The sequence below is a fragment of the Echinops telfairi genome, unplaced genomic scaffold, assembly GCF_000313985.2.
Source record: "Echinops telfairi isolate 266 unplaced genomic scaffold, ASM31398v2 ScPeMD7_7400;HRSCAF=8409, whole genome shotgun sequence".
NCBI lineage: Eukaryota > Metazoa > Chordata > Mammalia > Afrosoricida > Tenrecidae > Echinops > Echinops telfairi.
The window spans coordinates 61,853,737-61,875,511 of record NW_022111300.1 but is presented as its reverse complement, the minus strand read 5'-3'; the positions used below and the strand labels follow the sequence as shown (position 1 = coordinate 61,875,511).

The following is a 21,775-nucleotide window of genomic DNA, read 5'->3' as shown; positions in this document are numbered from 1 at the left end:
CAAGGTGAACAGCTTTCAGGCAAACTCCCAGACTAAGAACAGAACATGAAGCCGAGCCATCCACCACGGAGGAATTAGTTGCTGAAAACCTTACATGTAGAATCAAATCACTGGCAGATACTGAAAAGCTCACGTGTGGAAGCAGACCATCGCCAGAGGATGAGCGGCTCAGCACGGAGGCACCGAAAGGTGACTGAGGAAGAGCGCCGCCCTCAGCAGCCTCGGCCGTGATGACAGGACCGGAGGGGAGCCTGTGGAAATAGAGCCCTCCACACCTCCATTTGCCAAAGGGCCACCACTCAGCACGGGAAGCAGCAGCCACACAGATACACCAGTCGTCTGAACTTGGAATGCACTGAGTAGAATCTAGCAAAATTGGAAGTCATCAAAAATGAAACAAAATCCCCAAATACCAAGCAATGTCCTAAGTGTCAGTGAGCTGAAGTAGAGTCAGTTAGTAAAATGGAGATTGCCTTTTGCATCAGAAAAGCAGATGGTTGACTATGCTGGGTGGGGATGACACAATCAAGAGGAATGGTGTTGCATTCTTCTTAAAAAAGGACATTTCAATCTTGAAATACAATGCTCTGTGATAGGATTTTATTTATCCACATTCAAGTAAGTCCAATCAGTATGACTATTATTCAAATTTATGTAGCAACCACGAAAGTTGGTGATGAAGAAATTGAGGAATTCTACTATCATCTTCAGTCTGAAATTGATTAAACATGCAATCAAGATGCATTGATAATTATTGGTGATTGGAATGCAAAAGTTGGAAACAATGAGGAAGAAACAGTAGTTGGTAAACATGGTCTCGGTGATAGAAGCTAAGCTGGATATCACATGATTGCATTTTGCAAGGTCAACAACTTTGTTCAATAGCAAAAATCTTTTTTCAACAACACAAATGGCATTTATAAACGTGGAATTCTCGAGATGGAGCACACAGAAATCAAACTGACTCCATCTGTGGAAGAGACAATGGAGAAGCTCAATATCAGCATCTAAAACGAGGCCAGGAGATGACTGTGGAGCGACCATCAATTGCTGATATGTAAGTTCAGGTTGGAGCTGAGGAAAATGAGAACAAGCTCAAGAAGCCAGAATGTGACCTTGAATTTCAAGAACGTCTCAAGAAAAAAATTGCTGCATTAAACACTAAAGGCAGAAGACCTGATGAACTGTGGGAGGACACCAAGAACATCATTTGTGAAGAAAGCAAAAGGTCATTAAAAAGACAGGAAAGAAAGCAAAGATCAAAGTAGTTGTCAGAAGAGACTCTGAAACTTGCTAAGAGTAGCTACGGCAAATGGAAGAAATGATGAAGTCAAAGAGCTGAACAAAAACTTTCAAAGGGCAGCTTGAGAAGAAAAAGTATTTAATGAAATGTGCACAAACCGAGAGTTTGAAAATCGAAAAGGAAGAACACACTCAACATATCTTAAACTGAAAGAATTCAGGAAACATTCCAGCCCCGAGCTGTCTGCTAAGGGTTCTGTGGGCACAATAGGGAATGATGCAGGAAGCACCCAAAGAAGATGGAAAGACCACACAGAGTCGCCATCCCAAAGCTCGTCGGCATTCCACTTCAGGAGTTAGCACATGACCAAGAACCCATGGTACAAGGAACGCCTTCAAGCTGCACTGACGGCATTAGCCCAAAACAAGGCTCCCGGAATTGATGGATACCCACTGAAATGTTTCATCAGGCTGATGAAGCCCTGGAAGCACTTACTCATCTATGCTATTTGGCCAACTGACTGGAAGGTTTCCATGTTTGTACCCATTCCAAAGAAAGGTAACCCAACAGAAAGTGAAAATTATAGAACAATATCACTGATATCGCACACAAGTAAAATTTTGCTGAAGAGATCCTACAGTGGTTTCAGCAGTAACGTGGACAGGGAGCCACGCAAGGTTCAGAGCAGAGCGAGAAGAGGCCGTGGAACAAGGCTATCATTGCCACTGCCAGATGGAGCTTGGCTGAGAGCAGAGAATACCAGAAAGATGTTTACTTGTATTGACTGTATTGACTGTACCAAGGCATCCAATGGTGTGGGTCATAAACGATGGATAACTCTGAGGATAATGGGAATTCCAGAACACTTTACTGGGCTCCTTGTGGAACTTGTGCATGGAGCAAATGGCAGTTGTGCAAATAAACCAAAGGCATACTGAGTGGTTTACAATCAGGAAAGGTGTGAGCCAGGGTTGTATCCTCTCACCACACTTATTCCATATGTATGCTGAGCAAAGCATCAGAGATGTTGGGTTGTCTGAAGGTAAATGTGGCATCAGGATTGGAGGAAGGATAATTAACAACCTGCGATATGCAGATGACACCGCCTTGCTTGCTGAGAGTGAGGAGGACTTGAAGCACCTGCTGATGAAGATCGAGGATTAGAGCACTCAGTCTAGATTACAATTCAAAGTACAGAAGACCAAAATTCTCACAACTGGACCAATAGTTAACATCATTTAAATGGAGGAAAGGCTGAAGTTGTCAAGGATCTCATCTTGCTTGGGCCCATGGACGCAGCGGTCAAGAAATCAGATGGGGCCGTGCTGCACAGACCTCTTCAGAGTGTTGGAAAGCAAGAGGTCACTTTGAGGACTAAGGTGCGCCTGACCCAAGCCATGGTACTTTCCGCTGCCTCATATGCATGTGACTCTGAATCAGGAAGATCTCGAGGAAGCAGTGCGTTCGTATGAGGCTGCTGGAGTATACTGAAAGTTACACAGACTGCCGAAGGACAAACAGCCCTGTCTGGGAAGAAGTGTGGGCAGAGTGTTCTATGGAGACAAGAGGGCGAGACTTCGTCACGTTCACTTTGGACGCGCTGTCAGCAGAGACTGGTCCCTGGAGAAGGACACGTGCTTGGTCAAGCGCAGGAGCACAGTGTCCACAATGAGAAGCTCGGGTTAGGGACCATTGTGAGGATGGGGCATGGGAGGGCAGTGTTCTCCTCTGCTGTGCATGTGCCAATGTGTCAGAGCCAATGTGATGGCACCGGACCCCAGAGCAGGGAGGGGAGGGCCAGTGAGGGCCCACTGCCTCAAAAGAGCGAGCGTGTGATAACAGGGGTGAAGGGGAAGCCAGCGCTCAACAAGGGGGGGGGGGCAGCAAAAGTGAGGTGGGCAGGAAGACCCCGGGAGGAGTGCAGACGTTGAAAGCAGCAGAAATAATAGTGTCACACACACCATCCTGGAATAGCTATGATCTTGGCCAAGATGCATGGATAGACACATTCATGAACTGGGCGTGTGCTCACAGTGACTGAGGGCCTTGTACATGTCTCTCCCTTTGGGGCAAACACACCCAGGAATGTAGTGCAGCACATAGGAGGTAGCCGTATGAAACCCTTTTCAATAAAACCAACCCCCTGAGGGGACAAGTCAATGGGCTGGGGGCTCAGGACCCCACTGTGCGGAGGCACTAAGGTCAAATAGGGTAACGCAGTCCACAAGGCAGTGGTCCGCATCACTGACTAGGGGCTGGGCTCCTACAAGCTTGTGAGGAACAGCTCTATCCCTGCCTGAAGGAAGGAAGAACACTGACGATGCACGGAAACCACACGGACAACGGGCTAATGAACCACACCAGCATCCATCCCCATGACCCTGAGGCTAGAAGAACCAGACTGTGCCCGGCGACCACCCCCACTACTCTAGCGGGGCACACACCTAAGCTACCACCAGCAATAGGAGAGACAGCAGAGACGGAGACAGAGAGGCGGAGGGAGGGAGGTGGCTCTGAGCTGATGGAGGGTGAGCTTGGGGTGGGTCTCCCCTTAGGGTGTGGCCAGCATTGGCCAGAGCCATTGGGCTCCCAGGCACTTGGGTGTCTCCACACTCTCACCATCCCAGTGCCCCGGCTGCGCTCCCCCCACCACCGTCCGACCCTGTGCCAGCTCTGACAGGGGCTTGTATCACCTCTCAGGGGTGAGGGGCTCTGTACTGAACCCCACAGCATGCAGGAGGGAGCCAGGATCCCAGCTGAGCTACAACATGAGCAGGAGTGTCGCGGTCCCCATGGGGCCCATGGGGATGAGTGGCACTCCAACGAGGGTCTGATTTGGTGGAACGCAGAGCATGGTCAGACCAAGGACCAGTTTCACCGCAGAGGAGCGGTGACTTAGCCAGGCTGGTGGCTCTGGTCTGAGGGCTCAGCTATGGGCCCCTCTGTGGATATCCTGTGGATCCCAGAGGTGGCTGCTCTCCAGAGAATGGTGCAATGTCCCCAGTGTGCCCTGCACATGTCTGTGCCTCCTTCCTGAGTGTCTCTCCTGCTTCCTGGGCTAGCCGCCCCAGTCCCCATCATGAGGCGCTTGAGGGTGACCTGATCACCCATGTAGGGGGACCAGACTTCATGCTCCAAGGTGGGGTGTTCTTGATACCAGCTTGGACCACATGAGACTGTCCTTCCTGTGCTGGAAGGGAGTCCAAGTCCAGACCCATGCCCCATGCTTGAAAACACCAGTGTTCAAGGAGGCGCCGTGTGTGGGTGCATGCTGGGCATACAAACGTGCACTGGGCACGTGTACACGTATGCATGTGTGGGTGCATACTGAACACTTGTGCGTATTTTTGTGGAGGTGTGAGTGCATATGTGTGGGTGCATGTGTATGCATTGTGTGGTGTGTGTATTTATGTGGGTGTGCCTGCACATGTGGGTTTTCATGTATGCACTATGTGTTCATGTATACAAAATACATATATGTTCATGTGTGCGCATGTATATGGGAGAAAGATGGGGCTTTCTACTCCCGTATAGCGTTACAGTCTCAGAAACCCACAGGGGCAGCTCAGCTCTGTGCTACAGGGTCACTATGCGTCGGAACCGACTCGATGGTGACTTTGGTTTTGGTTGGTGTGGGTGTGTGCACGTGTGTGCATATAAGGTGCATGTGTGTGTATACATGTGGGTCCACTGGTGTGTTCATGTATGGTTCCTGTGTCTGTATACATGTGGGTGTATGCATGTGCACATATACACGTGTGTGTACATATGAGTATGCATGTGTGCATGTAGAGTGGGGTGCATGTATGGTGCATGTATGTGTATACATGTGTGTGTACATGTATGGTGCATGTATGTGTATACATGTGGGTGTGGGTGGGTGCATGTGTATGGTGGTGTTTATGCGTGTATAGATGTGGGTGTGTACATGTGTGCATGCCCGCTAGGTTCTGAAGACATGGGTGTCTGTTCTGAGGGAACTTGCAGGGGGGATGCCCCCCTTGTTCTCCTTCATCTCTCTGCTCCGACACCATAGGGGACTTCCCTCAGTCGGGGTTCATGCCACAGAGGCCTTCAGCCCCCACAGGTCACACACTGGAAACAGAGAAGGCAGGGCCTGCCATCTGGTGCTCTGACCCCTAAGTCGGGGCAGGTCTCCCCATAGCCCTGGGGCACCCCTCTCCATCCACAGGTCAGGAGGAGACCTGACCTTGGGCATCAGCCCCAGCCTGAGGACAGGGTTCAGGCATGCACACACGGCTCTCTTTTTCCATAGACTCCCAAGTCCCTTCATCAGCACAGCCTTGGGTGACAGAAGTCCCTGCTGAGGGGCCTGAGGGTGACAGCAGCCCCCGATGAGGGGGAGCTGAGAAGCCGCAGTGGGTGAACCCCCTCCCTGAGCTACCTGTTGGGCCCCTAGCTCCCTGCAGAGCAGCTCCACTAGAACTGAGGGCAGCAGAGGGCACACAGCCTTAGGAACACCCCTGAAGACCAGCCTCCCCTGGTCCCAAGCACCCAGGTGCCGCAGGGCGTCTTGGCTCAGAACAGATGTTCAGTGGTTGACTTTTGGGAAGCAGGTTCCCAGGCCTCCCTCCCTGGTCTGCCTTGCTCAGAGTCACAGCCATGCTGCCCCCTCAGCGTCCCCAGCACAAGGGAGGGCTGGGGCTGCAGCGCCAGGCAGCATGCCCCCACACCTCGCCCTCAGGGTCAGGGATGTTCATAATAGACCAGCCAGCTGGGGATGGAGCCAGGCAGGGCTGAGGCTTGCGGGTGGGGGGACTTCCCTAGCTAAGGGGCCAGCTGCCTGTGTGGGGTGCAGACAGCAGCTCTTATACCTGAGGGAGGGGATGTGATGTGCTTTATGACACTCAGTAAGGAAGGTGTTGTGAATACTGGGGAGCAGACACCCCACACCCCATCACAGTCCCCCATGGGAAGGTCAAGAGATGCCTGACATTAGTGCATACACAGGGACAGGCACCCACCCACCCTGCCCACACCCCGCTCGGCCCTGCCTGGATGTTGGTCCGCAGCTGCTGATGACCAGCAGGGCTCTGTGCACCCCCTCCACAGAATGAGATGTTTAATGTGTGGCCGCCATGGCGAGCTGACCGCACAGGTGGCTCTGCCAGCCCAGAAGGCTGAGGGTGGGAGCAAGGCAGGGTACCCCCCAAAGCACTCCCATTGCACATACGCCACTGAAAGGAAGGGTGAGAGCAGCTGTCATGCTGGTCCACCCTTTAATGAGGCCCAGGCACCGGAAGCATGCCTCTGTGCACTCATGGTGGGAAGTACCACCGCTGGACAGATGAGACGGACATCTCTGGAGGGACCCTGGGCCAGTCTGATAGGCTCCCCACGCCCTGCCAGCCGAGGGGGGCCCTCTGAGGGAGATGGGCCTTCATACACCCTCTTGAATTCCTGGGGCGGGGGTGACACATGGTGGCCTGGGAGTCACGCAAGCAGTGAGAGCTCATCGTGCATGAGAGTGCAGTCACAGGTCCCGCAGGACGCTCTGGGCCTCCTTCCTGCCCCACCCCCCTTGGGGACATGCGGCTCCAGCCTTGGCAAGAGCAGGGACTCCTGGGAACCGTGCGTTTCTTCTTCCGTTGGTGGCAGGAAGGGGGTGAGGCCGAGCTGGCAGAAACTTGTCCATCTCTCTCCGTGGGCTTTGGTTCCCCTTCTTGCCCACATTGCCCCCAAGCCACAGCACCCCCACAGACCTGGTCAAGCCAAGGGACCTGAGGTCAGAGGTCTTCAACTAGGGTCAAGCTATCTGCTTGTCTGTCGACCATGGAGACTTGAAATCTATGTCTGTCAACAACCAACTGTACAGCTGTGAGCGTGTGCACAGGGAGGCCCACCCCACAATGAGGGCAGGGGTTGACTGCACATCAGGAAGCCAGGGTCAGGCAGTCCACCCAGGTGCTGACGAAGGTGGGGCTCAGGACCCTCACGGTGGCAAGCCCAGGGATTCCTGAGTGTCCAGCTATGGTAGCTACATAATCTGATGTCAACTTGAGACTATGAAGGGGTGGAGTTTAGCCTGTCAATTGAGTTGCAGCTTGATGACCTCATTTGGAGGCATTATAAAGATAAACAGCTCACTGGAGGCCAGTCCCATACTCTCTGCTACACGTTCCTGTTGACAAGCCACATGGAGCTACGCTGATGGACCCAGAGGCCTAGAGCTGGAGGAGCCACATGGAGACCCACGCCAGTGCTGAGATGCTTCCACTACTACTGGATCCACAAGATTTTCCACCCACTGGCTTGTGATCTCCCTGCATTCAGCATCATTGCATGACTGCGTGAGTTCAAAGAGGAATTTATGCACTAGTATTGACATATGGGCTAATATCAGACTTATGGGCTTGATCTGGACTGGGCTGGGATGTTTTCTCAATATATAATTACCCTTTGTTATAAAGTTCTCTTGACACATCTGAGTGTCCCTGGACTTGTTTCTCTAGTCTGCTCAGACCAGCACGCCAGCCCTGCAGGAAGGAACAGCCAGGCACAGCAAAATATGTTCATCTGGGGAAGGGGAGGCCTCAGACACAGAGAGTACTAAGAATCTCAAAGGCCCCACTAGTTGGTCCTTCTGTGTCTCCTCATTTTTAATGCGGTTTCACTTTGACAGAGACTTGCACTCTGGTGCCTGTGTCTTTTCTCAGAATGTGTCCTCCCTCGATGGAAGCAGGCACAGGCATTCGGCTCTGCCCAGTATGCTGGTGTGTGTGTGTGTGTGTGTGTGTGTGTGTGCGTGTGCGCGTGCACGTGCGTGCAGTGGCACAGTCTCAGGAGCGTGTTGGCCTGGACCTCCGTCTGAGACGTGCTCTGGTGGGGGGTTGCCCCACAGAGAGGGCAGGGAATCGTCCAGAGGCTGGCTCTATGGCAGACCACTCCTCAAAGGTAAACCATGACCTCAAGAGGCCTGCAGGCACTTCCAGATGGGAGAGCGTGTGCCCGGTGGCCCCGTGTGGCCACACGATGTGTCTAGGGCTTCCTGGAGGGCCGGCTCTGTACCCACTTTCGCCACACCTTAGTGCCCTGGGCACTGCCCCTGAGGACCACCTGGTCGGCCCCCAGCAAGGGCCAAGCCAACTTGAGACCCTTGCAGGCTTCCCTCACAAGCACAGGACTGGACCGGGGGCCCTGCTGGGCCCATAGGATGGTGGGGTGCCGTTCTCAGCATGTGCATCTCTGGGGGCAGAGCTGAGCTCGGGCAGAGAAAGGGAGTCCTGTGGTGGCGTCACCTTTGGCAACGCCTGGTCCCCAGGGAAGAGCTGAAATCCTCTGTGGGTCCGCACACTGCGAGGCGACAATGAGTCCATGGACGGGGTTTAAACGGGTTTATTTGCAGGACCTGGTACATTCCAGCAGCACATGGTATGTCCTGGAGAAGAATGGCCGGCCGACCAGAGCTGACAGAAAACAGCCCAGCGGGGCATCTGCCCAGCTCGCATAGACATGCTTACAGCCGTGAGCAAGGAGTCGCATGCACAGAGCCGCAGTGCCCACTGGAGAGCCCCGCCGTGTGGCTGAAGAGAGAAGCCCTAGGCATGCGCCGGTCAGCACTGCCTGTTCCTTAGGCCCTCGGTCTGCCCTCCCCATGTCTGCAGAGCCGCCGCAGAGGGCAGCACACATGTGCCAGAGCACCACAGGGAGCACCCGGTTCTGCCTTGCCAACACAGCCGAGCAGGCCCGAGGAACGTCTGCCACAAAGCCCGCTGGGAGGATGTAGCTGAAGCTGGGCATGGAGTCCCCCTCCTCACCCACTTGCTGCTCTGCTTAAGAGTGTGGCTATCTGGGCAGACCGCAGTTACTGCGGGCCATGGATGTTCCTGCCTGTGGTCTATGATGGGGCAGGTGTCTGGTCAGGGGAAGACCAGGCTAGGCCACTTCTCGGGCAAAGAGTGGGTGCAAGCTTGGGGTGGGGGAGAAGTGGTGGGCAGTGACGCTGAGACAGTGGCCACCACCAGGGGCCCAGAGCAGCTCGAGATGGGCGGTACCCAGTTACACGGGTACCGTGCCACAGCTGCCCACTCTGGACAGTGAGGAGACAAGTGGAAGGGGACTGGGAGAGGCACCAATTGGGAGCACAGGCCGCCGAGGGCAGGGCAGGCATGCATGGAGTTAGAACTGTGAAGGGTGGCGGGGAGGCCTGTGACTGGATCCTGGGTGCCAGCTTCAGGGGTGGGGGCCTGGGCCCAGCCTTAGTCAGTCTCCTGTGACCCTTCTGGGGCAGGACTCCTTGGCCGAGAGCAGGGGGTGCGTCCCGCCCTCCAAGGCACCCACGCCCATGCCGAGTGCAGCCGTGTGGCATGAGCACCCTTGCAGCCGGAGAAGCAAAATGCCAAGTGAACTGGGCCAGGAGTGCGTGTGCGCGGTGTTGTCTAAACGGCGTTAGAAAGTGGCTTCTCTGTGAGGCCTGGGATTCTTGGAGACGCTCTGCTCTGGGTCAGCCATGCCTGACGTCCGGTGAGAGCTGTCATCAGACTTTCCGTCTGGGTCACCAAGGTCCCGAAGGGTCAGCACCCAGCTCTGGCCTCGCTCGCTGAGTGTGCACGTGCAGCCCCTGAAGAGCCAAGTGCCTGGATGCCTGGGCCCCACAGGCCTTCCCGGTGTTGGCTTGGCGGTTCTAAGTGCCGGCCCCATAGAGCTGTCACCAGCTCTCCTCACCCACCAGCTGGCCCAGAAGAACACTTCTTACTGGGCTCCCAAATTCCTGCTTTGTTTTTTCCAAAAAGAACAACCTGGCTGCTGTTGCCTGTTTGTTGGGGACACGGTGCAGCCTGTGAGGGGGCGCTGGGAGGCAGGGCCCGCCTGTGAGCTGGGCCAATCTCCGCCTTCGATAGGGCGAGGTCCAGCTCTTTCTCAACCGCCCCTTTTGGGGGTGCTGATGACCTGGGTGGGCGCCTGGGGCAGGTTCCTGCGGGTCCTGGCTGGCTGTGACAGGCTGCCCGAGTCCCCCTCTGGAAGCACACGACCCCTCCGTCTGGGGGGGAAAGGCACCACCAGAAGGAGGCAGCCGGAACCCTCCGGTCTCGGAACGCTCCAGTCTCGGGGATGCAGGTGGGTGGTGTGCTGGGGAACGCTGCAGCTGGCCGCTGAGGGGCTTGGGGAACCACACAGTCCCGTTTCGGTTGTTTGAGGAGACAGCCTGACGCTACCGCTTCTGGAAAGGTAGGAAGCCAGGGTCGGGCTTTTCCTCAAGGCGACAGGTGGGGGCACTCTCAGGAGGAGCTTCGGGGGACCCGGGGAGCTGCTCCGGAAGCTCCTGTCCTGAGGAGGGAGGTTGCTCCGTCAGCGGGCACCAGGCCTGTCAGCCTTGCAGACGTCTCTGGGGCCTTAGAGCCCTGGGGTCTCAGCCGACAGCACAGTTCCTTCAGAGGCCCCGGGTCAGCACACCCGCCCGTGCCTGAGGCTGGCCAGGGCAGGCGTCTCTGTTGCTACACATTTGCAAGCCATCGGCCATGGGGTCCGGGTGGCCCGTGTTAGCCCCGTGCCCTGCTGGACTAGGCCCGCGGGCAGGGCGTCAAAGGCATCACCGTCTGGGGGGAAAGCTAACAAGGTAGGGCACCTGTTCCACAGCCAGAACAGGCATGTGATTCTACAGCCACCTGGCGCAAGCGGCTCCACATGGGTCAGAACAAGCAGCCCAGCCTCTCGTGGTCGGCGCTTAAGGTCAGAAAGACAGCGTTACCGTGAGCGGGCAGGTAGGTGAAGTGCTGGTACTGGCTTCTCTTCCTCTTGCCGTTGCAGACGTAGAAGCTGACCTGCACGGGGCTGGTGATCCTCTGGTTGCGGAAAGGCGGGATCTCCACCACCAGTGAGTTCTGGGGAGGGGACAGCAGCGTGTCACCAGGGGGCGGGCCTCACACATCTACCAATCAGGCGTGAGGATGTGTACACCGGACGGACAGACACTGACCCCCCACCCACACCAGCACATGGGGGCAGGGGTGTGCCCAGGTTAGGGTCAGAGGCCACAGCCCCTGCATCTGCTGAGCTGTGTCAGGCTGCCACAGGGCCTGCCCTGGGCCCACCTACCCTATCACTGGCTGGCACAGTGGTGACCAGTTAGGCACCCACCATGGCACCCATCTCCGGCAGACCTGATCGGACTCATTTGAAGCATCCCTGCCTAGCCTTCTGAGGAAATCTCTAGAAAGTGGCCAACACACACCAGTCTCAGATTCCCCAAATCAGACCCGCTGGAGGAAGTGAGGAGCCCTGAGGCAGGCCTTTTGGAACGAGACCTTCTGGGGGACACGCACAGAGTGAGCAGATGTGGGTGGCAGGCCTGCCTGGCGACTGTGGAGAGACCAGCATTTATGAGTGGTTAGGAAAGGGAGTCCCACGAGATGTTCTAACACACGTCCGGGCCTGCCACTGCTTCATACCAAACAATGCCTACTTGCTTTTCCCAGCTGGGTCACAAAGAGTCGAAGCAATGAAGACAAAACAGAACCAACCCAGCCAAACAGCCGAGTGCTGTGGCTACAAGAAATGCCCGCGGCTGGGTCCCCCTGCTCGGTTTACAGGGGACCTGTCTCCTGTCTGTGATGCCTGGGCCGGGTGAGGGTCTTTGCCTGGAGTCCATGGGGGTCCCTGCAGGGAGGGCCGCATGGGTCTCAGCAAAGCCCCCATGGGAGCACTGGCCACATCCCTGCAGCTGGGACCCAAGAAAGCCCAGGAGTCACTTTCCACACCGAGGGGAGGAGGGCAGGGGGAGTGTGCCCGAGGGGGGGTGGGGAAGGGGAAGATGATGGGGGAGGAAGTGCTGAGGAGAAAGGGCACTGAGAGGGGCTGTGGAGAGGGAGGTCAGGGCCTCAGGCCCCGGTGTGGGCAGGGTGCCCTAGCAGCCTACACGAAGAGGCTGGAAACCCAGTCAGTTCCCCGCCTCCCCTCCCGGGCTTCTTCCTGTTCACATGGTTCCAATGGTCCTGTCTAAAGAGAAGCCGGAGGAATACGCTAAGGATTGGACATGAATTTCATTCCCGAATAACTTAACTGTGCACACGGGCCGTACCGGCGGGAAGGACCCCCGACTTTCCTGCGCTGTCAGGAACAGGCTGCCCACCCCATCTGGTGAGCCACAGGGCGAGGGGAGCTGGCATTTCTTCTCAAACCCCGTGCTCAAGGTTAGTCCAGCGAGCCTGCTGCTTCCCAGGATGCAGCTCCAAACTTGAGCAACAAACCCGAAACCCACAGGCCCTCCTCCCAAGGAGCGGCACTGTTCGCTCTTCGGGGGCTGCTAGGTGTGAGTGGGGTCAAGAGAGGTATAAACAGGTGCGTGTGGGCCCAGGAAGGGCATGTGGCCACACAGATGGCTCTAAGCTCCATGACCCCAGAGCCCTGAAAAGCCGTGTCATGCACTGAGCTGTGGCACCTCCGTGGCTCTGTGTGTCCATCCAGAGGGGACACTCACTCTCGGCAGCTGTTCACCCGGGTGTTACTAGATGGTTCCTTTGACACAGCAACCTCATGCCCCGGGGCTGCAGCGCTACCCTGCCCTGCCTCGGGGTGGCCGTGGGGCTGTACTTACTGGCTTGCACATTTCTCGGTCGGTTTTCGCTTCCATCTCCCAGACATGGTGGCCATCTGGAAAGATCGTGATGAAAAGATCTGTTACTTGGTGTGGACTGAGACTGGTTGTCTGTCTCCCACATCTTATGGGAGCTCCAGGGAGCCCCGCCTCCAGCTTCTGTGGAGGCCGAACTGCCCAGGGGTCAGGGCAGTCGCTTGTGCGAGCCCAGAGGGAGCTGAGGCACCAGGACCTCAGGAGAGCCCCCTGCCTGCACTGCCAGCACCTTGCCAGGCCCAGCGTGGACCCTGAGGCCCCTCACCAGCCTCCCTGGGCTCAGTGTGCTTCCCCCGCAGACAGGACACAGAAGGTGGCCTCCGGGCCTGGCACATCTGCACACAGGGGCGTGTCTAATGGCCTGGGGCCCAGGAGCCGCAGCATCACCCCCACCGGACAAACACCCACGTGGCTGCCCGCAGAGGGGACTCAGAGGAAGCCCAGTCGCACCTCAGGGCTCATCGGTGCAAAACACTAGGTATTTTTAACTCCACCCCCGTGGCCATGTGCATGTTTTTAAAGGGCCTGTGAAAGGAGGCCTTGTTTCCAGGACAAGGCTACTTGGCAGGGCCCCCCTGCGGCCAGCAGGGGCTGCTTGGGGACGAGTTGTGGGAAGGCACCCTGGACCAGAAGATGTTGGTTACTGAGGGGGCCTCTCCCCTTGGGGTGCTTGGTCTTCTGCAGTCAGGAGCGGCGTGGTTTTCAGAGAGGTGTCTGCCCGTGACAAAGCCTCAGCTAGAGGGACGTGGACTCACAGACACCCTGCAGGGGCTCTGAGGCTGTCACCCTTCCCGGGAGTGGACGGCCTCCCTTCCTCCCACAGGGTGGCCAGGTGGGTTTGAACAGCTGGCCAGTGGTGAGCAGCCCCACGCCAGCCCACAACGCCAGGTGCTTGATCACAGGCTTGTTGTTCTGCATGTCAGCAGGCACTGAGCACAGCTCCCCACGACCAGGGCTGTGCAAAGGTCCCATGAAAGCAGGGTTCCCAAGCCCAAGAAGGGGTGTCAGAGAAATGTCAGCCCTCAGGGTCCTCCTGCACCGCTTACTGGACACTCCCAATGGCCTGGGGTGTGTCCACTCTGCTTACAGGAGTCAAAGCTACCATGGAGCTAGTCTCATACATTCCCCAAACCTTCTACTTAAAACACTAACAAACTTGGGGAGTTTATGACAGCAAAGCAGCCCTTGTACCCCACCTACCGCCGAGGCTCCACAGGAAAGTTGGAGGTGGGGGGAGCATCTCGATGGCCACCTAGACTGGCCACGCTGGTCTCCACTGGCTCACGCTGTCAGAAGGGCCCTGCCCACAGAAAAGGCATGGGGAGGCAGCGGGCAGGGGCCGGTGGTGTTCGGGGGGGCCTCAGAGGGGCCTCTGCTGGGGGGTGGGAGCCATGCCAGGTTGTGCAGGATCGCAGGGGGCAGGCACATGAACTAAAGGCAGGGTTGGAGCCCTTGCAGGGACCTGTCTGTGAGGAGAGGGGCCCACACAGGGTCCTGGGGTCCCAGGAGAGCACCAAGCACAGACAGACGGCTGCAGTGAGTAGGACACATCTGCACGGAGGTGCCTGCTGGCCGGTCACCAACAAAAGCACTGGAAGCCGCGCAAGGCTCTGCCCCAGGCACACAGCTCCGATCTCAGACACAACAGGCCAGCAGGCGCCCTGCAGGCCCTCAGTGGCTCCGCTCCTGCAGCCCCTGGCACCCAGCGACAGTCCCACCCTCTCTGGCCAGCCCCAGCCAGGGGGACGCTGGCCCGAATGGCCCTTGGCCTTGGGGTGCTTGTGACCGCTGCAGAGCACCTGGGAGGCAGGCATCTCCAGTCTTGTGCTACTTCTGAGCACGATTGTGGTCAGTCCTAGGCCCTGATGCCTGGCTCAGGAGCTACCCGCTCGCCCAGGCCCCGCAGGCAGGGAGAGACGCCCGGCCAGGAAGGGCGGTGGCAGCTGAATGTGCCTTTGTGTTCGGTCTTATCGGCTCCTGGACTCCTCGCTAGGAAACTGCGCGGCAGCCAGAGCAAAAATATTCCAGATCATGAGGGAATTCCCTGTGGGTGAGTCACAGGAAAGGCTTCCCCGCCACACCCAGGGAGGTTTCCACGACGACAGGGCTGTGGACCCGCTCCAGCAGCCACAATGCCAGGCGGCCTTGCTCCATTTCAGGGGTGGAGGGGCAGGGGGAGGGCAAAGGCCCACCCCAGCAGAAGGCTGGTGACTGCCACCCCCCTGGGGGCCAGCCTTGTTTGCAGAGGTCAGAGGTGTGTGAATGACTGGGCCCAGGAGGAGAAGGCGACTGGGCATAGACCCACTGAAAAGCCACAACTCACGGGCATCCATCCCTTGGACCCCAGCCCTCACTTCCCCACCCCCTCAGGCCTGCTGGTACCCAGGCTTCTCTGTCTCTCCTTCCCCTCCCTGCTAGACTCCGCCCCCTCCAGTGCAGGCTGCTCCCAGGGCAAACCGGAGTGATGCTGAGCCAGGTCCTCACTGGGCTGCTGTCAGGGGCTCCAGATGGGAGGGACCCGGGGGCCTGGGGCTCGGGGGACTGCTGCAGAGAGGTCAGGTCCCCCACTTTCAGGTCTCCCTCATCAGCTGGCTGGCAGAGGCACACATGTTCCACCTCCACCTACCTGGAGCAGCTGCTCTGCGGAGACGGCATCAAAAGCACGTGAGATGAGTCCCACCCTCTGTCACCACAAAAGGGGCATTCCCACGGTGCTTGTCCAAACCTGGGTCTGCTGGTTCTTCTGGTGCCTGTGGCACATTCACCGGCACCGCATTCTTCACCAACACAACTCAAGGCAGCTCTTCTTCAGTCTACTTCCTGACTCGATTTGCTCTTACCCGATTCTGCGCTGCCCAGTGCGGTACAGGCTTTGGTCCCTGGCTGCTGTGCCCCGGCCTTCATTGTGGAGTCACGGGAAACAAACACCTGCCAGTCCTTTCTCTGTGTGCCATGATGCCGCTTCTCAGTCCAGGTGAGAGGTTTACTTGCTGCTGTCGAGATGCCATCCAGACGAAGGCTGTGGTCTTTGAACTTCGTCAGTCTCGGCTTCCAGGCCTCTTCGCCGTTGGCAAGCAAGACTGTGTCCTCTGCATCACAGGTTACTACCTCTTGTGACCTTGATGCTATTTTATCTTCCTACCGCCCGTAGTCTTGGAGGACATGCCCAGCATAATTCTGCATAAGCCCACTGAGGGGTGAAGAAGAGAACTGACCCGCAGTCTCACACCTAGGTCTTTCCTCCAAAGAAAGGGGAGCGGGCTCAAAGAGGAAAGTACACAAGCGCTCCGTCCAGCACTACTCCTGCAGAGGGGCTGACCTGAGCGTCCCTCACCTGGGGAACGACAAACATGCTGGTGTAAAATCACCACGAAGTGTTACTCAGCCATGAGACAGCTCTGGGCCACCACGTGGAAGGGCAGGCTACATCACTAAGAGCCCCCGCCCCGACTGCCCACAAAGTGGGTACTGCTTCATCCACAGCACACTGCTGGGCGTGGTGGCTGCAGTGGAAACCAACGCAGGTCTCATTCAGTCTGAGAATCTCACAATCAGGCCGCCAGAAGACTTAGCAAAAAGTTGCTCTCAGAGCTGGCAGATGCTCCACGTGATGGAAGCTCACGATTGTTCACCTTCTCTGAGCGTGGGCGAGGGGAGACACCTCGCTCAGAGAGAGGTGTGCAGGCACACTCACCAGCACAGCCAGGTTCCAAAGACTGGCTCCTTGAGCACAGTGTTGGCATTAGAGGGTGGGCATGGGGGAAGGAAAGAGAGTGAGAGGGAAATAGTTGACAAATGAAAAAGGACTACCACCATGGAAGAGATGAAAAAGAAAGGACATGTTTTACGTTCATGGTTGCCAAGTTGGACACAGCAACCCCGAGCTTGCTGCAGTCCACTCGCTGTGCCCTGGGAGGGGGTAGAACGCCCCCGCCCCCCTCGTGCATTCCTGAGACGGTAAAGTCCTCCGAGGGTGGAGGGCCTCCTGGAGCAGCTGGGAGCTTCACCGTTCGTAGCTGGTATTGACCAAAATAATGCTCTTTTAGGCTGTTGGCTGTCACAACGTCATGACAGACTCTGGCTCAGGAAACCTCTACTTTAATTATCTTCAATGTATTGTAAGCAATAAAACTAAATGGGTTTTAAAAACCGGCACCAAGAAAACGGAGGATGATGACACCAGGTTACACCATGGAGATGGTGGCACCATGGCAGGCTATGAAATGACCTCGCTGCACAGCTGCTCAACCACTGAGGACTGTAGCGTCGCACCTTGGCAAGTGGCTTGGACCCTCTTCGCCAGTGTTACTCGTGTCTCACACCTCGGCCTTCATTACTGCCACACACATGCTGTCCGTGGGCAGAACAGCAGGTGTTTCGCTATTGGGGCCAACGCAGCAGGTTGCGTGAGGAGACAGTGACTGGTAGATGAGCAGTGTGTGTATTTCATTTATGTGGGAGGTGAGGGTGCTTCTCAGATCCACCAGCATCTCACAAGGCAAGGCCTGCACAGGCATGTGCAGATGGGTACACGCGTGTGCCAACAAGGGGCCTCCCAGACACAGACCAGGGAAAGTGCATCTGGACTCAGCGCCGACCGACCCACGGTGTGGGTGGTGCCAGGCCCCCTCAGGACAGACCTTCTTCTCCACAAACAGTCCACACACGTTCCAGTCAGTCAGCAGGGACGTGGTCTCCCCCATTCCAGGACAGGCTACCCCACACCCCACCTTTCACCTGCCATCTTGTTGGGGGCACAAACAGAGTTGGAGCACACCTGTGGCTCCTCCTCAGACAGCCCACCCCTCACAACCACAGCCAAAGCCACAGCTGGCCCTTCCAGAGTCCCGTCCAGGCCCCGGAATAATGCTGAGTACAGTCCTTCCAGAGGTCCCGATTCAGGCCTGAGTACACTGGCCACAGCCTTTCTGATGGTCCTGCCTCAGGCCGCGGGCCTCAGGCCGCTAACCATGGTCTTTTCAGGGACCCTTTCCAGGCACCAGGACATTGCTGTTCACTGAGGGCAGAGTAGGAGGGGTGAATGAGTACGGGCACCACCCTCGCCTGGCAAGTCCCAGCTCCTTCCTCGGGGACCCCTCTATCTGAGTCACCAGGAGAGAAAACAAACGGAGTGGCCCTGGGGAGGAGGCCAGTACTCAGCACAGTGGCCCAGAGTAGAAGGAGCCTCTGCTCGAGAAACTTCTCACCACGTCCAGCACCAATGACCCTTAGGCCCTGACTGAGCAAGGCTCGCACACAACAAGTAGAATAGGGCCCTGTGGGCCGGATGTCCTGCACCCGGGAGGTGTGGGGGGGCTTCCACTGCTCGGTGGGATGGGCTTTCTGCATCTGACGGGGAGGAGGTGTCCACTGCCCTGTGAGGTGGCATCTTGTGTCCAGGTGGGAGACGTCACTGCCCTGTGGGCTGGGCGTCCTGCGTCCAGGCACAGGAGGAGGCTCCCTGTCAGGTGGGCTGAGGCACTGCTCGGTCAGTGAGAACTATCGACACCCACGTGTTTGTACAGAGGGAGCCGGCCTGCGGTGGAGCCTGTGTGCTGGGGGCTCCCGGGAGTGTCTTGGGCTCGTGGTGGCCCAGTACACAGATAGGCATGGCCTGGCCCTGCACTGAGTCCACAGTTGATGGCAATTCAGGGGTCCTCGGGTTCCCTGGTCCTGCACTGTCCTTCTCTGGAGACTGGTCTTTCTCCATGGGGTTGGCATGGGAGTGGCAGGTCACAGACCCAGTGTGGCCTCTCGGGCAGCAGGGGAAGACAGGCCAGCACCACTTGGCTGAGCAGGATGGCAGAATGGCAGGGCCAGTGGAGTCCTGCATTGGGAGGCTGTGGTTGGCACCCCAGGCAGACCAAGAACCCTGCCGAGGCTGGCAGCCCCACTCCAGAGCCCACCCTGCCCCCGCAGGAGACCCTGAAGCTGGGAGCAAACCGTGAGGAGGTATTGGGAACTGCCCCTCGCTTCCCCGGCCCCTCCTCCACCACTTCCCGGCTTGTTTGCACAGTGGGGCATGTGGTGCAACCCCCAGAGGGGAGGATTGTGCAGTGGCCGTGGAGGTGTGCCTGCCTCTGATTGAAATGCCTCCCAAATGGCTCAGAATCACGGCCCATTATGCGGCTGCCACCACCGTGGTGCTGATTCGGGTGGAGAGCGGCACCGCCGAGCGCGCGGCTCCACCAGAAAACAGGAAGCAGGAAGGAGGCCAGCAGCTCCCACTGCTGGAGAGACCCCGGACCTCGGACCTTGGACCCCAGATGCCCGGTCCCCCAGCCCCTCGGGCACAGCCGAGGACAGCTCCTGTGGGGTCACGTCCACCTACTCATGGACTTCACTCAAACGACCAATCTGACAGCGCAGCCTCGGCGGCCTCCACCCCCTTTGTCTTCGGGGCCCTCTAAGGAGGGATGCCCTCCCTGCACACAGCCGCTCTCCAGGGGTGGCCTGTAGGAGTGTGCTGGGGTGCCCCATCCGGGCTGGGGAGGGGCCACAGGGCGGTGGGGAAGAGGCTGAGGAACAAAGAGTGGGGGCAGAGGACACCAAACCCTCCTGTCTCGGCCCCTTGGAAGCAGCAGGGCCTCTGCTGGCTCTGGGCCAGGGTGCCCACTGAGGTGCCAGGCTGCACACATGACCCAACGGGGCCTGAGAGTCCCCCCCTTCCCCCCTCCCCCGCCACACACACACCTGTCCTGCGGGGCTCACCTGGCGCTTTCTCCACAAAGATGACCTTGGAGTCCTGCAGGAAGTTGTGCCCCGACAGCACCATCTTTGAGCCGCCCACCACGAGGTAGCTGTCGGTGCTCTGCTTCTCCACCAGGGGCAGCTCCTGCGCCGACCGCTGGGCTGGGGGCGGGAGGGGAAGGACCGGGTGGGAGTCACATGAGGGACCAGGTGGGGCACGGAGGTGTCACCACAACTGTGGGGGCAGTGGGGGTGCGAGACAGTGTGAGAACAACTGTGGTCGCGGCCCAAGGTCGTGGTGACACTCCTGGGGACCCCAAGTGGGCACACAGGCCCTGGCCACATCCTAAGCATGATGCCCACCTATCCTCATGGGACTGTCATCGGTGCCACCATCCTGCCCTCCAGCCTGGAGGCTTCAGAATTATTCTCAAGAAATGGCCCAAGCATGAGGGGGCATCAGGGGCTGGTGGGAAACGGAATGAAGACCCCGGAGTCCCCACCAGCTTCTGAGCCCTGCACAGTCTCTGGATAAAACGTGCGCCTGTGTTCTCTGTGCCCAAGCCATGGAGAGTGTGCGCCCGTCAACACCAGCTCCCTGTTCTCTCCACAGGCCCGAGCTGGTGGCACCATCCCAAGGCCTGCATGGTGGGGACCCCTGCAGGGGGGGCATCAGGACTCACAGCATTCGATGGGGCTGGACGCAACCTGCAGGGACAAGGTCCGGCCGCCGGGCTGCGGGATGTGGACGCGGAAGACCAGCCTCACTCGGGTGTTCTTCCTGCCGATGTCCGTCTCCCCTTTCCGAAGCTCGATGTCCGAGTTCCTGAGCTTCAGGATCCCCGCACAGTCGATGCTGTGAGACCACATGCCCCGTCACTGTGTGCGGTGTGAGCCCCCTGTCCCACACTGCCCTCCTTAGACAGGCCCTCCCGAGCCCTGCCCTCTTCCCCCGCCCCCACCCCTGCGGGTTCCCGGGACAGAGTGGTGCCGGCTTACATGGCCCGCATGTTGTTCTCAGGCAGCAGCAGGATCTCCAGGACCTTGGTGTTGGAGAGGACGGTCTCGTGGCTGGTGGTGGAGACGGTCTTCCCTGTGATGCGGTGGACCTGGTAGAAGGCGTGGGGCCTCAGCAGGCGGTCGTCCGCGGTCCCGATGAACAGCTGGAGCGTGAGAGGCTCGCTTTCCAGGTAACCGTGTAGCTGGCGAGAGAACCAAGGACCCTGAGCACCACACCCAGGCCAGAGTGCTCGGCCGGCCTCCACTCATGCCCCCCCCTCCCGCCCCCCCACCCCGGCATCATGCTGGGGACAGAACGAGCACTCAGAGGATACCTCATTGGGCCTGCAGCCCGGGACCTGGTCAGGGGCAGGGCTTGAATGGGTGTGAGGGCACCCACAGGCCCGCCTGCACCCCCTCGTTGCTGTGCCGTCTCCCCAGCAGGAGAGCAGGCACCATGTGACAGCCACGCCGCCCTGCCTCCATGCTCACCGGGCACAACCTCAGGCTCGGGCCTCCTGCCTGGCCCCCAAGTGTCTCCCCTCCCCTCCCTCCTGGCCACTGGATGCCCCCGCCCCCCACTTCCATCAACACTGGGCAGCCCTGCGGCTAGAGCAGGGACTCGTCCCGATGAGCTTGCTCCTGGCTGGCAAAAGACTAGCTGGTTAGACTGGGTCCAAGGAGATAGGCCACTGGTCCCAGCCCCACTGGTCCTCAGAGGGGGCCCAGGCACCAGGGGCACTTTCTCAGGACATCTGCCACAGGACAGTTCCGGCCAGCAGCGCCCAGATGACCAGAGTCTCTTGCCGGTGCCCACTTCAGTAATGAATAATTCACTGCCCTCGTTCCGGATGGTCTGTGTATCAGGTGCCAGCTGCGTGGTCACCGGCCTGTCTGTGGAGGGCCCTGGGAACCCATACAGCAGACAGAACCACTGCAGCCTACCCCAAAGGACCGGGCAGGCAAGCTTGCCTTCTTAGTGACTTTCCAGGGCCGGGGTTGCAGCTCATGGCTGGCCTGGTGTCTGGGATTTTGAGGGCAGTTCTCTGTCCCTGGTCAATATTTAAAGGTCAGTGTTTGTCTTGGCCTCAGAGAGGCCAGCAGAGTTGTGTGCAGTTGACCCGGGGTGGAGGGTGGGGGTGCAAGGTGGAATGCCCGACCCTGGGGGTGGGGAGGGGGTGGGCGACCCACACAGCCTGGGCAGGACAAGGCATCCACAACGTCCACACACCCACATCCACGAGGCCTCCAGG

At 58.2% G+C, this 21,775-nt stretch overlaps 1 protein-coding gene across 2 annotated transcripts in view; it reads right to left on the bottom strand.

The window, feature by feature from the left end:
• NFATC1 (nuclear factor of activated T cells 1) overlaps positions 1 to 21,775 on the bottom strand; it is a 98,304-nt gene that overhangs the window by 50,688 nt on the left and 25,841 nt on the right. Inside the window, exons 4-9 of one of the 2 annotated variants that reach the window (XM_045296277.1) lie at positions 20,523 to 20,725; positions 20,207 to 20,379; positions 19,545 to 19,685; positions 12,798 to 12,853; positions 10,953 to 11,085; positions 8,594 to 10,531 (exon numbers count right to left, since the gene is read on the bottom strand). In XM_045296277.1, the coding sequence (XP_045152212.1) occupies positions 10,416 to 10,531; positions 10,953 to 11,085; positions 12,798 to 12,853; positions 19,545 to 19,685; positions 20,207 to 20,379; positions 20,523 to 20,725 (822 nt within the window). In that variant the 3' untranslated portion in view covers positions 8,594 to 10,415. Of the gene's footprint in view, positions 1 to 8,593; positions 10,532 to 10,952; positions 11,086 to 12,797; positions 12,854 to 19,544; positions 19,686 to 20,206; positions 20,380 to 20,522; positions 20,726 to 21,775 lie in introns of those variants that run through there. The other variant, XM_045296275.1, reaches the window with a different exon arrangement.